The following is an 18,266-nucleotide window of genomic DNA, read 5'->3' as shown; positions in this document are numbered from 1 at the left end:
TTCTTCACCCTGCCCATAGATAACCACTGAGCCGTACCTGTAATCACTTTATGTTCAATTTTTTAACATGTTTCCTTAGAATAGTATTGCTTTGGTTAATGGAGTCTTGATTGGATCATATTAGGACCATCGGCACTCTATAGCTTGGTTGCTTACATTACTAGGGGACATATTGAGCAACAAGATGCCAATACATCCCGTATTTCCAAGCTACCAGTGCATTTGATTGCATAAGGTGTTTTCCTTGTATGCACATCTCTAATGTATTCCGTCCAAATGATAGTAGATGAATTGCTTTACATAGATATTTAGAGGGTGTCTATAGTGACGATGAATATTTTTTTATAGACACACTGAGAAGGTGGCGAAGTAATAGAAGTGGCCATAACTAAGCCAACCTTTTTTTGAATTTCCACGAAGGTAAATGATCAATATTTCTTTCAAAATGTTAATAAGGGTATATAATCAATATTTATTCTCTTTCGCATCTCTCATTGGACTTTAAAACACTGGCCGTGTTAGGTGTAGAGATATCTTTACAAATTAATGCCCGATATATACACCGAGTCGTAGTGACTGGTATGATGCATATGCACTAGTAAACATGTAACAGGCATATCAAAAATTGTATATTTATTTGTGTAATATATGCGATGTTTTTCCACAGATATGTGCATGGTTTGTGACATTGTGTTTGTTTAAGGAGCAGTATTGTATTACATGTTGTTGCATTTACAATTAGACAATCAAGAGTTTGTATATCTTATTGTATGTATTTGTTTTTTACAGACATTGTGGTTCTGTGGGATATTTTATTGTTATTTCCTGAAGAAGGTTTTTTGGCTTTGGAAGTGTATGTGCCATAAACCGAAACGCGTCGATGCTCTGGTGGAGGAGCACTAGGCCACAAGAGATAAGAAACTCCTACAAAATTGTGGAATTCATAGATCTGGAGTTACTTAACCACATGTTACTATACAACTGGTGGCTATCTCTGCTTTTTAATTGGAACCATTTTCCCTTTGTACTGTCCCACATTTTATTATGAATTTTTTATTCTGACAATGTACTGTTTTTTAATTTGTTTTCTTATGAATAAAATGTACAAGGTATTTTGTATGTCTGATTCATGTTAATCATTTATTGCTCCTTGTTGCATGTATATTTGTTTGTTTGGTAGAAATTTGTGGTTTACTCTCATACTCACCCAAAGGGGATTATTTCTGACAGAGATGCACAAAACATACTGTATGTTCAAATTTCAGGAGTGGGGGGATAGAGTAATACCAAACATGGATCGCAGGTTAGGTTTCATTCTAAGTGCACACTAGGGTCTGAGTTCAGCACATGCAGGTACTACTGCAAGAGTTTCACTACTGAAACAATGTTATTGATGTTCAGGTCTTACCAAACAGACCAAGGGCTTCGACCTTAAGTCTGACATCTGCCAGCAGATGAAGGGTTCCACCGAAAAGCGCCAGCCACAGACACCACTACTGATATCAGACAGACCTCTTGAATGTGTCTATTTGGACCACTGCCGCTCCTTACAATCTGACAGGGCTTACAAGTACATCTTGGTGGCAGTGGATTCATGCTCTATACTCCTGTGGGTTTGGCCCCAGCACTCGGCGGATGCTCAAACTGTTATAAAGGATTTGCGAGTCTTCATGGGGACATACGCAATTGGCACATTACATTCTGACCGTGGCCCTGCGTTTAGCTCTCGAGCTTACAAAGAAGCTAAGGGAAGTTTGGGTGTGGTCTTGCGGTACTCCTCTCCATATCATCCCAAGGGAAATTCGATTATGGAGGGGATAAACCAGGACTTAAAGCAATCCTTAACAGCGAGGGTATTAGTTTTGGTGGAAGTTGGGTCACTCATTTATATGGGGTCCAGAGGGCACTTAATAACATGCCAAGAAGTTCCCTAGCTCGCTGTAATCCATATGAGGTCCTGTTTGGGCCTAGAATGTGGGTACCCAACCTCGATTGTGGCAGCACAGTGGTGGATGAAAAAGCTTTTGACATCAGCGATCGTTTGGCTCTTTTATAGGACCTCTATGAAATCCGGGCATTACAAAGCAACGTCCAAGTAAAACGCACCGCCACTTGGGAAGTGAAATTTGTTCCAGCAAGTCCTGCCTGGGTCCCAAAGATCAGGGACCTGGTCAGAGTAAAGATTGGGGACAAAAAATAATTTGGGCCATCTTACAGAGCACCTGCATCGGTCCTGGCAGTCGCAGGAACAAGAACAGCACTTCTTCTGCCTTTTGCCAGCAAAAAAGAAAATAAATTCGTCTCCATTGATCTGATCAAACCAAACTATGTGGCAAATGCTGAATAGCAGGTCTTGTGGGTTCAAGGGTAACCATCAATCTCCTCTCGCTACCATACAGGAAGTTCAGACAGAAAGACAAATAACATTCTAAGAGTCTACTATATGAAGTAATGGAGTTACCAACAATGGAATGGAACTCGTGCCTATTGAAATTGAACAGCAACAAAACACAAATGAAACACAGATTCGGCCTATTACCAATATCTATGTGAATATGTCTCGAAATCAGTCATCTGCCCGTTCTACACAACCTGCTGAGCTACCAAGGATAGATCAAAAGCATCTGGCTACTTTATTGATTTTTATACCTTTTCTCCAGATCCTAGCGAACTTGAGTCACCGCCAGCTTCTGTTTCCCACAAAGAAAAAATATATGATCTCTACCTTTGGCTGAAAAATACTTACCTTGTTTCCCCCTGATTTCAGCTCTGGACTGCAATTGGTCTACTTTTCCTACTCCTTTGGATTGGTGTAGTGACTGCCTTATTCCTGCTTCTAAATGGACACTATTTCCCAGAATGCTCTGCAGCACCACATGTGAACTTGGTCCTGAAACTACATACATCATCTCTTCGTGAACAACGAGACCTGTCCTTTGTGAACATTACAGCAGTTACCGTTCTTGAAGGGATAGTTTGGTATGGGGTTCATGTGATGTATTTGGCCCCACTAAACTTTTGAAAATACCACATTTTTTTACATTTTCTTTGAATGATATCATCACCACCGATATGTTCTCAAATGATTGGGATTTTGAAACTGTAAATTCTATGCTGTCTGATTTTGAACAATCTGCTGCATTCTCCAGTAACGAATTGTATGATGATACATCTGATTTTGACACCATGCCATCATTTCTTGCACAAAGCAAGTATCCCACATAATGTTTTCACTTAATATCAATGGGAACATTGCCCAACACCGCCTAAAGGTAGTTTACATATGTTTGCACAGAAGTTTGCTTATTTTTCTAGGATCAACACCTCAGATCCAGCATCTTATTATTATAAGGTTGCGCCTACATCTGCAAGGAAAAATATGCTCACTAACACAAAACAAATATACTCTGCTTCATTTAATTTCCAGCTGTCTTTACAGGGTTTTAACTTTTGGACAGACACAATAGACACAAAATCAGTCTGGGAGATAAAGATTGGCAAGTTCAGGGAACCTCATACCACAGCAGAATATTTTCCTGAACAACACAGTGCAACAGACTGCTTGTCTTGGATTAGCCAAGATTAAGGACTTGAACACACCTCGGATTCCCTCACTCACACACTTTGAGGTATGGCCTTATTATACACAACATAGTGAGGATACGCTAGATGACATTATACATGATGGTTCATAAAATTCCTCAGACCCCAATTAGAAAGGATGGTTGGTTTGGCTAATTGGCACAAATGGATGTCAGTCAAGATTTAGGGGTACCACCGATGGGTTTAGTATCCATAGGCCTGACCAGCACTACGTACAGCGAGAACTCCAGGGGTGGTGACATCTTACAGTGTTTGGAAGTTATACCTAGAGCGGCTAAAAACATCAACACTGTCCCAAGTGAAACAACACTTGTCCTTACTATCAGATAACATGGATCTTAGGGATTTTTTGTTAGGTTCCCAGAAACCTCATCAGAAAGCAACAGGAGGCTGTTGTGAGATGACAGGATTAATCTAGAAAAGGCTTTGGCAGTGGTCGACAATGGTATGACCACACTAACATCCAGGATTTATTCACTGTCTTCTGCAATAGATATAATAGAGCAGGAGGTGTCTATTTTTCAGCATGGCAACTGCAATGGCGGTCCATTCTATTATTGAGCTGTACGCTACACTCATTGAGCTCTGGTCACGTGTCCTGGTGGTGTATAAACAGTAAGTCTCTGTTTTCTACATATAACCTAACACAAAGACCGACGACAATGGCACAACGAGATGCAAAATATTCAATGCTGCCCATTGAAAAATTGGACCAATTACCTTTCACCCTGGCTGAGTCACCCTCCACAGAATGGTTAATCTATGGCCATACATGGTGCACCACCGCCCTCGCCAACCCCCCAAACCCCACGGACCACGCCAGAAACATCAGCATCAGCATCATACTCGACTACTCCCTCACCATGACCCGACAGATAAATGTCATTGCCTCCACCTGCCTCTAACACCCTCAGGATCCTTCCCAAGACCTTCAAATGGATCCCCCAGAATCTGCACGTTTTCTGGACAACATAAACTGATGGTTTGGTGCCAAGAATGGGTCTGGGCATCCCTGCTGGATGTGTTGTCCTATAGACCAGCTAGCTCACAGTGCCACCATAAGCACCCCTAGGCTTACCAGGGAGCGATTCGTTTCTGGTAACCACTGAACATGAGAACCCTGACCCCTCAGGGATCGCAGAAACAGTACAGTACTTTTCGCTCAGTCACTCGTGCTTACTTTCTCTCAGAGAGAAATACACTGTGGGGCGTTTTCACTAAGTATTTATTGGACAGCTCCATTCTAGTAAAACATATATGTGCTGCAACAATCAGGAGACAGCAGCAAATGAAAATGAATACAAGCACCAAAATTGTAAATAGTATGTAGAGTTCTACCATGGTGCAACACAGTGAATATATTCAGGCATATAGACAAGGCAGTAATCAAGGGTACTCCTACGATGCGGACCCTACCTAAGTGTACCTAATATGTACATAGGTGTAAAGCCAAGAAACCCTTGGGAAAGACCCCAGCCCATTACTTGATGGGATAGGAGAGAATGGAGGACCCCTTCTTGGTCTCAAGTTGGACACTCCTCACGGAGATGTTGGACCGCTGCGTGGTGAAGCCTCAGCAAGCAGGACCCACGGTATTAGCAGAGGTTCTTCCGCAAGCTACCTATTGAAGGTAGCCTTGAGAGTTCTACCTAGATTGATGATGTTATAATTGTGATTATGCAAACCAGCCAGTTCTACCTAAATCAATAATTGCAATTATGCAAAATAGCCCTGCCGCTCATGGATGAAGATAGCAACGACTTTTGTACTGTGTATGTTAATTCTGTTATGACCGTCATGTGCAAGGGATTAAGAAATGATTGTAAGAACCCTCATGCATAATAAATGAAGCCAGTTTTGGAGAAACGAATTGACATTTGGTATGACTGTAACTAGGTAAAAGGTCACCGCTGGAAACGTTATTATGGAAAGTCAGGACAATGTAGGCAAAAGGCCTCTTTTCTACATAGGCCTAACTTAGGCAATATAACATTATACTGCTAGGATTCACCTCCATGTCTGTGCTCTATGTTTCACCTCCAAGTAAGTTATCTTAAACTGCCAGGATTCACCTCCATTACTGTGCTCTTATACTTCTATGACTCAGCTCTATGTATGTGCTCTTCAGCCTTATGCAGGTCCTGTGCTTTGCCTCCATGTACGCTTGTACTGCAGAGATTCACCTCCATGTCTGAGCTTGTATACTGCTAGGATTCACCTCTATGTTTGTGCTTTTATTTTATATGCAGAGCCTTTCTTCAGAAAAATCTCCCCCTCGGCCTTGGGGCTCGCAATTATTCTGGCGACTTTGTCGGCCTTTTCCCCACTGCTGGTGTGTTTCATCTTTAAAGAGCACAAACAGAAAGGTATGCGAGGCATGGAAGGGGGTGTGATGGGAGAGAAGGGGATTTAGGGAGGAAAAGAGAGTACGGGGGAGAAAGGGTAGACCACGTGGAGAAGGAAGGGGTGCCGGGGAAGAATGAGATGAGGACAGAAAGGATTGGAAACGGAGAGAGCACAAGAAGGCAAAGAAGAGGGGCGAAAAGATGGGGATGGGTTAGTGGAGGGATGGTGCAGAGGAAATGGGGCGGGACTGGAGGAAGAGAGGACCGCAAAGAAGATGTGGATGGAAATGAGGAGGGGAGAGAGGATAAGGAAAAAACAGGGAAAGGGGAGAGAGGATGTGGAATAGAGAGGGATGGGAGATGGGGAAGGGCGAGAAGAGGGCAGAGGTGATTATGGTGAGGGAGAGGGGGAATGTCAGAGGAAGAGGAAGGGCTTGATGGTTGAGAGGATGCCCACGTTAAACAATCTCAGTATGATGATGGTTAGCTGAGTAGGCCCCTTTGGTGTCCTTCTGCACCTGGCTAGGCTCCGAGTTCCACTATGCGACCAGCAAAGGGGGCTGTGGCACTAAACAGCTCCCATTGCATCTGCTGCGTGTCACATAGCGCTAGCTGTTAGGAAGGGTCGCCATCGGTTATACCTCCGCTCTGCCTCCCTGGTTGAGATGACTACCCTCTCTTTGCTTTGAGGCACGTCCCCTCACTCTTACCATTTATTTATTTATTATTATTATTTATGTTCTTGTATAGCGCAAGAATCGACCCCTTACGAGGTATCTCCGCGCTTTGCTCGCAAGATGGAGTAGTTGCTATAGAACAGAGAATGTGGATGAACACTGATGATTGGTAATATTTAATCTTCCAGGAATAATACAGTTTTTAGTTTCTTCCTGAAAGAGGAGTGATTGTAGGTTTGTCTGAGGTCAGTTGGAAGATTGTTCCAGAGCTTGGGCCCTACCAAAGAGAATGCTCTGCCCCCTTGTCTGGTTTTTTTGACAAGAGGGGTTTTGAGTAGCAATTGATTGCTTGACCGCAAGGCTCTGTCAGGTTTATAGACAGGTAACTTTTGGACCAGGTAGTCAGGACCTTTCCCGAACAAGCACTTGTGGACAATGCAACAGATCTTGAATTTGGTGCGCTGTCTTATTGGCAGCCAATGCAGTTCACGCAGCAGGGGTTTAGAGGGAGTTCTGGGGGGGCATTCAGAACCAGTCTTGCTGCAGTGTTTTGGACTACTTGGAGGCGATTAATAGCACTCTCATTGGCTTGAATAAGGAGTCCATTACAGTAATCAATTTTGCTGATCACCATAGTCTGCACTAGGGTCTTTCTGTAGCTGTCAGAAAGGTAGGGGAAGACTCTTCTTAACAGGCCGATGGTGTGAAAGCATGACCCAGCAACTGCATTCACGTGTTCCTTCATGGTAAGGTCCCGATCCAGCTTCACACCTAGATTTTTTACTGTAAGTTTAGGGGTGGGTACTGGTCCCAAGTCAAGGGGCCACCAGTCGGGGGACCACAGTAAGGATGCTTTCCCAAAAAGCATTAGCTCCGTTTTTCCAACGTTGCATTGGAGGCGGTTGACAGCCATCCAATTGGAGATGGCCCTCATTCCTTCTGCAAAGTTGTCCCTAACGTTGGAATTGAAGGAATGGAAAGGATAGAGGAGCTGGGTGTCGTCAGCGTAAGACACCGGGGTGAATCCATATTTTCTCACAATCTCAGCGAGGGGGGCCACGTACACATTAAACAATGTGGGGCTTAGGCATGAGCCCTGTGGCACCCCCTTCGTGAGCACCCTGGAAGCAGAGCGATATGGTCCCAGGCTGACGGATTGTGAGCGCCCGGACAGAAAACTCTCCAACCAAGAGAGGGCTTGACCTCCTATGCCCACTCCCTGTAGACGGCTCGTGAGGATCTTGTGGGACACAGTATCAAATGCGGCCGACAGGTCTAACAGCACCAGAATCATTGAGCCTCCTCTATCCTGTGACATCTTGATGTTATCGGTCACGGTGAGGAGAGCAGATTCGGTGCTGTAGTTGGGCCTGAACCCAGATTGGGAGTGGTCCAGGCCCCCTGTCGCCTCAATGAACCTGGACAAGTGGATGTTAACATGTTTTTCGGCCAATTTACTCAGGAGGGGCAACAAGGAGATGGGACGGAGGTTAGAGAGTTCTGTCCATGGGGAGGTGGTATTTTTACGAATCGGATTCACCACTGCCTCTTTCCATTGTTGGGGGAGTTTGCCTTCTGTATAGGAGAGGTTCAAAACTCTCTGGATAGAGGGACAGAGGTCGGTGCAGAGCATGTTCATCACTCTGGGGGGAAGAAAGTCGAGAGGGGACCCTGTTTTAGTGGTATTTAATAAGGATTTTATCTCGTCCTTAGAGATTTCCGGAATCTTAATGAAAGTTTCAGTATTGGTTTGTGGACAGGGAGCGTCAGGCGTCTCTGTATTATTGGGGTGTTTGGCCAGTATTTTTTTATAGATGATATCAATTTTTTCCTCAAAAAATAGGGATATTTTGTTGCACAGATCCTGCGAAAAAGTGTCAGGACTTTCGCAGGCTGTGGGGTTGGTGAAACTTCTTAGGATTTTATAAAGTTCTCTGGTAGAGTTGTCTGCTCCGTCTATTTGGGACTGTAAGCTAGTTTTCCTAGCCTTTTTTATGTTATTGTAGTAGGAGGAGGCAGCTTGCTGATAAAGTTCTTTACTTTCGCTGGAGTGGTTCTTCCTCCATTGTTTCTCAAGCTTTCTACACTTTTGTTTCTCAGTTTTTAGGGCTTCAGTGTACCAGATTTCTTTTTTGTTATTGGTGGTTGGTAGTTTGACCAGTTTTTGAGGAGCTAAGAGGTTTATTGTATCGAGGAGGGAATCGTTAAGTTTGGCCAGGGCCAGATCAGGGGTATCAGAGTCGGAAAAGGTAGGAGTTTTCCATGTTTTTACAAATGCTTCCGGGGATATCTTGTGCCAAGGTCTACGTTTAATACTCCTGGAGGCAGAAGGTTCGGGAGGTTTGGTGAGTTGCATGAGGGAGAACTCCAGCATGCTATGGTCAGTCCAATATACTGATTTGGGGGGATGACAGTGAATTGAGGGATCATTGGTAAAAATGAGATCTAAGGTGTGGCCTCCTCTATGGGTGGGACCACTATTTCGTAGGTGTAGGCCAAGTAAAGCAAGGTCCTCCAGTAGGAGTTTGGCATCAGGGTCCTCTGGTATATCTACATGGATATTAAAATCACCAAGTAGGATGAAATGCTCTTTGGCTTTCATATGAGGGGCAAGAATTTCAGTGAGGGCCAGGGTGAAACTGGAGTCAGTTCCTGGGGGGCGGTAGACTAAAGCGCCTTTCCAGTGATGTTTATTACTGGTGTTTATTTTAAAAATCATAATTTCCATAGAGGGAAGAAGAGCTTGTTCTAATATGGAGATATGCAAACTGTCTTTATGTATTATGGCAGTGCCGCCACCTGTTTTTATCGGGCGGTCTTGCCTCAGGATTTTATATCCTGTGGGGATTCCAGTCATAACAGATGGAATAGTGTGGGGTTTTAGCCAGGTTTCCGTTAGGAAACATATTTCCGGTTGGTGGCAGCTAATGGTATCCCATATTTCAATGCAGTGGCGTGGAAGGGATCGAACATTCAGCAAGAAACTTTTCCAGCCTTTATGTGTGGCTTTAGGAGTAGGAGCGTGCCCTGGTATCAGTGTGTTACAAGTGGTGTGAAAACCACACTTATCACATGAGAATGGTCCTTCTGGGTAGGGCCAGCCACTATTTAAACATTGGTAGAGATCATGTGGGCGAAGCGAGTGTAGAAAATCAGAAGAATACCTGATATGAGAGTCTGTAGAGGAGACCAGGACAGGGGAGGGGTGGGAGGTCATGAGAGCAGGGTGGGTGGCCCCTGGTCCCGTCCTGTCGCGGACGGGCACAGACGGGCAGCTCTTTGGCCGGTCTTCGGCCGGGCTGCGCGCGATCGCTGCGCGCTCGTGGTCCTGCGAGGGCTAAATAGCCTCAAGGAAGTTGTGCACTAGAGCGCTAACCGCTCTGCGTGCAAGTTCACCGGAAGTGCCTGCCGGCCTCACCGAAGAAATGCAGGGAGAAGGCTAACAGTCAGTCATGGCGTGTGGTGCAGGGGGGATTGTGATTTTTAAAAACACAGTTTTAACCACAATATCAAAGTGCAAATTTTAAACACACAATACTTTAAAATGATTACAAATCACCGCGCACAGCGCAATTGATCCTTACTGCTCAGGTTAGTCACAGAACGGGTCGGAGACACTGCCACTGTCTCCATTGGACTCAGGTAGGCGTGTCACTGTAGCTAACTTTAAGGTCCCTCTATGGAAAGCTGACAGTTCCACAGGTAAATCAAACACACAAGAGGTGATAAGAGAAATGCTTGAAAATAGACTAAACCACTGGCAATCAATCTGAGTAGCACTGCAACCCATCGTTTCTTGCCCAGTGTGCCAATCTCGAGAGAAGCCCACCTTATGAGAATCAGCACTGACCCGGCTCCTCTTTGAACAGCCCCCACCAAACCCCGAAGATAAATCCAAAGGTAAAATGACAGCGGTTGACAAAATCTGGGTGACGCATCATGGCAGCTATTTTGTGTTCTTACAAGAGATGGCAACACCCCTATCTTGCCTCTTACCCAAGGCTTTAAGTGGGATGAAAAAACTACGAGTCTCTCAAAGGGGCTTGGCCAATGTAATTAAAGGCTTGGCTTAAAAACACTTAAACTTAAAATCTGTGCTTAGTCGCCCGACTGGGGCTTTGCTGGTTCTGTCATTTCATCCAGATATATGATATGTAACGTCATGCCCACAACAAAGTCAGGACTATTGGCTTTGTCAATGGTTGTTAGTTGCATAAGATAAGTAAGCAGCAACTATGGCTTGTATATAATATTGAAAATGCTTCCACCTAAAACCCTGGTGACACCAGGGCAATGTTGCTGCTCCTGAGTTTCATAAAGAGAAGGGAAAATCAGAGGGAAAATGACTCTTTAAAGGATTTCCCTTCCCCTACAACGCTCACCTGGCATTACGTCATGCCGTAACTTTTCCACTTGTGAGAAGTGAACAGTGCGAGCACGCGCACATCGATGTGCTTGCAGTCTGGAAAAAAATGGACTGTGTGTGCCAGGCCACAAAACAAAGCTCGATAGGGACCCGTTTTGAGGTCTCCTTAAAAATTGCCGGTGCTCAGCACCGGCAGAACCCAGCCCACTTAAAGCCCTGCTCTTACCCTGTATTTTGCCTACATAGCCCTCTTTCCAACCTCTAACCTGCACTTAAATCCACAGTTAGAGAAGTAGCTTCGGTAGGAGTGGGGGGGTTGGGGGGTGTCTTAAATACCCCTAATAATTGTATTTATTGATGAATAGTTGGGTACAAGTGCTTTCAGGTCGGTATGGTAAAATGTCTGTCAGATTTTACCTGTGGTGTTTGCATGCAAGCACTGACAAAAGCACATACTCTCTCTCAACTCAGTTTTGAAAGAACTCAAAATGTTGGTCATTTGACAAAATATTGTGTTTCTCTCACTTAGTACTTCCACTGAGCCGCATTCCTCTGCCTTTCCACTGCCCCTTAAGCCCCCCTCATGCGCTCTGCTTGTCTTATAATGTATTTTAACATTTTATGCCAGCATGATTGTTGGAAAATCCGAAGCTCACTCCCCAATCTTAGTATAGAAGCTACACCCCTGCCTCCAATTCTCCCCATACGAATCTCGCCATACATTTAGTGTTCACTGCACAGAAGCCATAGATTGACCTCATTATCCTAAAAGGCTCATAGTCCTCAAACTGAATCTAACCATGGCCGATCCTCTCCATCCCTTCAATTGACAAATCCTACATCTCTTTTTTTTACTCATCTTTTAGCATTATCAGATCCTGATGGCTTTAGTGCTCCTATCGAAGCACATCTAGGCACTAGCTCTATCCTCTCTTTTAACAAAGATGCACTACAATGCAACTAAGTTACTCTCATCTAAATGCACTAAAAGTACATCTGCGCAGTCCCTACTGTTCTGTAGTTCAGTAAGTGTGAGCCTTAACTGAGCACACCACATCCCACCTATACCCCAGCACACTACCTGAGGTCTCTTCAAGTCTAAACCCACTGTCCTGCCCGACCTTCATTTCTCTCCTTGCTTCTCCACCTGTGTTAGAAGAGTAGTCGCAGAGTCACATGTGCATCCTCTTATTGTTCAGTCCCAGCATACAATCTGAATTGCATTGGGGTGTGCGAGAAGGGGGTGCGGTCTGAGGCAATACACACGCCATCCTTGCCATGCTTTTCTGCAAGCCTTGTATTTTACCGTCATAACAGCCACTTGGTCACCTCAAATACCATCATCCTTCTAGCCCTTAAAGTTCCTGCAACATCCTTTTCTTCGAAACCTCCTCCTTTGGTTCCAGCCCAGGGAAATAGTACGAATGTGAATGAGACAAAGCATCAGCGATGCATTACCCACATCAGGAATGTCTTTCATCTAAAAAATAATATACAGGGTCATGCAACTATGCACAAAAACCTTCAACAATCTCTAATTCTTCTTACATCTTGCTGCCTGCCTGTCAAATAATAAACCTATTGCCTCTTTGCAGCAGCAGGTACAGAATGGGGGTGGCGAGGTGGGGGTGGTTGGTTTGGAGGGAGGTGAAAGAAAAAAAGAAAAAACCCACTTACCTCCTGTTGGGCCGCCATCCCTCCATCTCTCCTCCGGTGTTGTCTTTCCTCCGGGAAGCACCCAGGCTCCCATAAGCCAATCACAACGCTGCTGTCACCATGATAGCAGCGTCGTGATTGGTCTGAACGCCGTGGTTCGGCACTCAGATGGGGACTGAGAGCCTGAGCATGTTCTCCACCCAGGCTGGGCATTACAGCCCGGTGGAGAACATGCTAAGTGCGCATGACTGTTTGGCCTGCCCAAGACTGCCGGACAAACCGCCATGCGTACTTAAATGCAGGACCGACTCCTCCCCTGCTGGCTCTGAGACAGCATAGCCCACCCCGCAAAATTGGCTCTGTAAGGAAAAATAAAATGATAACGACGTGTTATTATCATTTTATTTTTCCCTTTTTACACTGTTGAAAAGCAGTGGGGGGATGCTCCTCCGCCTCAGCGGAGGAGCCGCCCCTGCCTCTTTGTCAATGTTCACCAAGATCTAACTTCAAAGCACCAGTACCAACACCTAAGAAAAGGTCCACAAAATGCTACCCTAGGCCCCTCTGACAACTAGCTCTCTCGCCGCTTTCATGTACTCTGCGTTCCTGGTCAATCTAGCCAACAAGATGCTCAGGACATGCCACATGTCAAAAAATGTGCACCATCCATTCTGGCTCATCTCACGGTCCACATCATTAGGTCATCTTCTAAGATAAGGGCCACACCCTCAGATCTGTCTTTACCACCACTTTCAAGCAAATTCTATGGTGTGGAAGAACTACGAGACCTGAAAATCTATGTCAGCCTTCTCACAATGCGGGCAGGCGTAAGGACGGGTAGGTGCTGAGAGCCAGCACACCAGCGGAAACTCCCATTTAGGTGCGGGGTACCTTATGAGCTAGCCCATGGAGCAGCTCTCCTCATTATTTTAGGTTCCTTCAGGAGCGGTTCAACTATTTAGTTGCAGCCTTGTAGTGTTTCACAGACTGGCCCGCCCTGGTCAGCAAGGGTCTTTCAACCCCTTCACTCACTTGCTCCACCACACCACAGCTTGTTTGGTCCTGATGAAGCGCCACGGATCGTTGTGACCAATGAGGTGCGAAACATGTTGACCTTCCAGTTACTTGGGCACATTACGCCTGTTGGAGTAACTCATGACCTTTGGGGTCTTTTACTCTGACAAGGGTACCTCACAATAAATATATCGACTCCTGGTATCCCTTAGCCAGTTTTAACTTTTTACACATTCACCCTTCACATAGGACTCACCCTCACCCCACACACCTGCACACATCAGATGGCTGTTCTATAAAAGATCTTTGCTAAAGTGACCCTTCGGGGGACCAGTAGGGCATTGCAGCGCCGGCCTGATGAGGAGCAAACGCTTGATGATGAAGCATGACATCCTTCGGTAGGTGTGAGGACAACAAGAGACAAGACATGCGCTTGCCTCTTACATATGGGTTCTAAACCTAGGTACCTCCTTTCACCGTGTTTTCCCCTACTTCTGGTGAGTGGGTGACTTTAGCACCCCCACTTTTGGAACAGTTACCCCGCCATTTGGTTTCATGATTAGCCTCAGGATCACGGGTACTGGACCATAACTAGCTCCTAGTCCTCCCTCTATTTGTTGAGCCGTCCCACACAGCCCTTCAAGCAAAATCCAAGTGTTCCAACCCATTTTGCACCTTCTTCAGCTCCAATTTATTAACCACAATACTTCCTTGGAAAGTCTAAGAGTAGCTTCACATTAGAAAAAGTTATGCTTCTATAGTGACTGAATTTATTTCCGTGCCAATTATGGTGATGCTGGCACTCCCCCTCCATGATCTAATATCCGAACTTGAAACTGAAACAAACCTGCTGCAAAAAGAATCTATGCTGTTCAAAAAACCCTGCATGAAGACTACCACTCCATCAGCAGTGCCTTGTCAACAAAGGTGTAACTTTCAAAATGCATCCTTGCGGACTCGATAATTCTCGCCTCGGTGCCTACTCTAATCATGGGTCCCACGCTGCAACTCTGGGCAATAGCTTGCTTAATCTCCACAACGGCCCCTACAACACTGGGATGCCTGGCTTCACCTTGGGGGTGCCCAGGAGGGGCATCTCACAGGGAGAACCAGGAAGGGTTCCACAGAGTTATACAGCGCCGGGCGCCCCGTTGGGGCAGCTGTGCGCTTTATAAAATACACTACATTTACATCCTTGCCATCTGAAAATCATGAGGGTGAAGCAGTAGCAAAAAAGGCAGACTTAGTTTTGCTTTAGGCCATGTCTGAACCCACCCAGATTCCCTCACAACCTGCACTCAATCATCTAAACTGACTTCCTGACCCATTCCTTCTGGCCAGCACAAATGAGGAATGATGTTAATCTCTTCTATGTCTTTAATGGGGACCACATCCAGAGGTTAGTAACCCTTTGAGGTCCTCCACCTGCTGTTCTACTAAAGTGCTTACAACGTCATCGACATCTTCATGCACTTTTTTTTCCTTCTATTTCAGGCAACTTCAAATGATCTGCTCATCTGCCCACTGCCCCATGTAATCTACAGCCATGTTTAAAATCCCCCTGTAGTGCTGCCTCTTGGTCTAGGTAAAAAAAATACACAGGCAAAAGTTCCAAACCGCCAATTTAAGTGGAGTATTAGCCTTTACAGATATCCCCTTGCCTACCTGGCCTCTCACGCTGTAATGTGCTGACATTTCAAGCCCTGTGGCAAAAACTAGTTGGAAGCCCTTTTGTAGACGCTCTTATTGTCAGCCCATGCTGCACTCCCTGTCTGCCCATCTCTTCTTGCCAAACCCCTCCACTTCTCTGTGGGTGAAGTCCCACATAAAGGATTGTTAAGGTAAGTGGAGTGCCTTTGCGATATGCACGGTTCACATTGACAGCGTCTCCTATACTTATCCAGTTCCCTGAGAGCGCATACTGATCTTCATCCTCCTTAACTCATCTAATCCTGCACAAGTATTGTGAGGCTTCCTATTAATGTTTATATAGTTGAAAATGTGACACACCACTGTGGGTAACATTTGCATTAAACACTTGCATAAATCAGAATTTCTATTGCCCAATTTTCTGTTGCTACCAGAACTTGGACTGAATGTCACTTCTCTTCATTGGGTCCCTTTTTGCATGCTCCTAATTATGGAATACATAACAAATGGGTACCACCTCCACGTTGCATATTGTGGGCCTGTTTCACAACCTGCCCTTTGTAGTAGTTTTTGTAATATTACAGTAGTACTACAAAACATACTACAAAGTGCTATTCACAAACTCTTCTTTTGTAGTAGCTTACACTTTTGTAGGAAGTCCTTACCTCTACTATTTTCCATGGGAGGATGTTGCAGTACCTTTGGTTGGCCATGTGTAGTGCTGGACTTAGTACAGAATTGTAAGCTACCACAAAAGCATACATTACTACAAAAGTGCAGTTTGTGAACGCCTAAAGTAGTAAATGTACTAAAAAGTGTAAACTTACTCAAAAGTGTAATATACCTTTGTGAATCAGGCCCTTTGCCTTTAGTGGCCACAGAGCTGACAAGAGGGGAGGTGATTTTCCCAGGTATGGCATTATTTATACCTTCAATACTCCTTTTTCATCACCTTCTGCAGCCATAACCACATGCACTGCTTGTCTTTACCCAGCATCTCACCCATGCCCCATCATCCATGGATATCCCTACTTCATTCTTGAGCTTCTTAGTGGTCCTTGTGCTTTCTCCCTCCACAACATTCCTCCCTTCTGTCACCCCGACACTGACGCCTACACCACTTCCGGCCACTGCACCCCGCTGCACCCTCCCATGAACTCCATCATTTTCCTTTACGTTTCCTCAGTGAGCCGACCTTCTCTCTGTCACTATTCTCTGATTGCTCTCCAATTTTCTCTCTGCTTTATGCAGGCTGTAGTTTCTCTTTCCCCTTCTGTAAAACACCAAACTCTCTTGCTCTGTAAGGCACATTTCCCCTGCTCATGGTCCCTACTGCTGTCCACAGTGGTCACCTGACATTCCCTCCCTTCAGCTCAGTGGTGTGACATTAGCCCATTCAGCCCTTGGCTTGCAATGGGCCCCCTTCAGCACTGTGCACAGGCATCGGGCCCCTGGTCTGAGACCTCATCCTTCCTCCAACCTGAGCATTTTCCTATTGCCAGCAAGTCGCAGAGACATAAGTTCAACTTACCTGGAAGCTATTGATCTAACCGTCGTTGATCCCCTTCTATTACTGAGTACGTCTGCCCTGTCCTTACCCTCCTACTTCTTATTGTATGTCTAAGTGCCTATCCTTCGAAGTAGGCGGCTCGGCGGCTCGGCGGGTCCTGAGTCCAAAACATTTCCATGGACTTGACAATTCTCGCTCCGGTGCCTACTCGATTCATGGGTTCACACTCTGCGACTCTGGGCAATAGCTTGCTTAATCTCCACAACGGCCCCTCGCGGTGGGATGCCTGGCTTTCACCTTGTGGATACCCTGCCGGGGTATCTCACAGGGGTATACCAGGACGGGTTCGCTAAGCAAGCGCTTAGATACCGGGTCGGTGATTTGCGCTATATAAATATATGTACATTTACATTTACATTTACATATCAGAGCCGGCATTAGTGCTGGTGGCGCTTGGTGCGACAATTTTTGATGGGCACCCTCAGTGACCTCCTTCTAAACGGGTTCCCTCACTACCACCGTCCAACTGTGCCCCTCATCTCTCCATAGACCTTCTCATACATATATTGAATTCCTTTTATAGCACTACTCATCGCAATGGTGTCTGAACACTTTAAATCACACCCACACCCGTGCACACTATACAGAGACAATGAATCATATAAGTGTTGCGTAAATCAAAACACAATAATGACAACAAGAGTGTGTCTCCCCCTTGGGTCCCTGGCTATTGATCCAAAAATGATGGACCCAGACTAAACAGACCAAACAAAGCAATAGTTATATCCTAATTGGTTGTGCACCCTATCTCATCTTTTAAATATTCACAATTTAATACAAAAACTATTTACAAGTACACAACCCGACCAGCTCAGGCTAACAATTGTTTGGTGAAAAAACAAAGGTCTACGCATTTTTGGATAAATAGCCTGGGACCCAAGGGGGAGACACATTCTTGTTGTCATTATTGTGTTTTGCATGGTAGTTGTGGGTGAATGAGGACTGTGATGGGAATTAGTGAGTTTGATTGGGAGTGAATTTAGTTGTAGACTGTGTTGTCAATTACTATTTTTCTTTTGCTTTAAATTTTTTGTCGTGGTCAATTTTGAGAAAAAATATGTGGTTGTACATGAAGTACTATGGTGTATTTTCATAAATACGATATGTAAAAAAGAATAGGTGCTATTGAAATAAAAGCTGTTGATTAGCGCATGACTGTATGGATTCATTGACCTTACGCCCGGGAATATGTTCTAGAAATGTTTATCAGTATTGGCAGTTGGTTTAACCCCTTAAGACATTTCAAAATACATCGCCCCCCGAGCTAGGCGCCTGGTGCCATGGCACCGGTTGCACCATCTGAAGGCTGACCCTGGAGTATATCCGCTCAACCTCAGTACAGACCCTCTGTTTCTTCTTCTAGCTGGCAGCAATTCTAAGGGCTG

At 45.1% G+C, this 18,266-nt stretch overlaps 1 protein-coding gene across 4 annotated transcripts in view; it reads left to right on the top strand.

The window, feature by feature from the left end:
• LOC147717608 (butyrophilin subfamily 1 member A1-like) overlaps positions 1-18,266 on the top strand; it is a 269,710-nt gene that overhangs the window by 234,623 nt on the left and 16,821 nt on the right. For 3 of the 4 annotated variants that reach the window (XM_086924390.1, XM_086924392.1, XM_086924391.1), the window contains exon 5: positions 5,853-5,969. The exons of the other annotated variant lie outside the window; for it this stretch is intronic. In XM_086924390.1, the coding sequence (XP_086780516.1) occupies positions 5,853-5,969 (117 nt within the window). The remainder of the gene's footprint in view (positions 1-5,852; positions 5,970-18,266) is intronic. 4 annotated transcript variants of the gene reach the window in all.

This window comes from Lissotriton vulgaris, chromosome 5, assembly GCF_964263255.1.
Source record: "Lissotriton vulgaris chromosome 5, aLisVul1.2, whole genome shotgun sequence".
In the NCBI taxonomy this organism is placed as follows: Eukaryota; Metazoa; Chordata; class Amphibia; order Caudata; family Salamandridae; genus Lissotriton; species Lissotriton vulgaris.
Note: the sequence above shows the minus strand (reverse complement) of the source record. Positions and strands in the feature narration are given on the sequence as shown.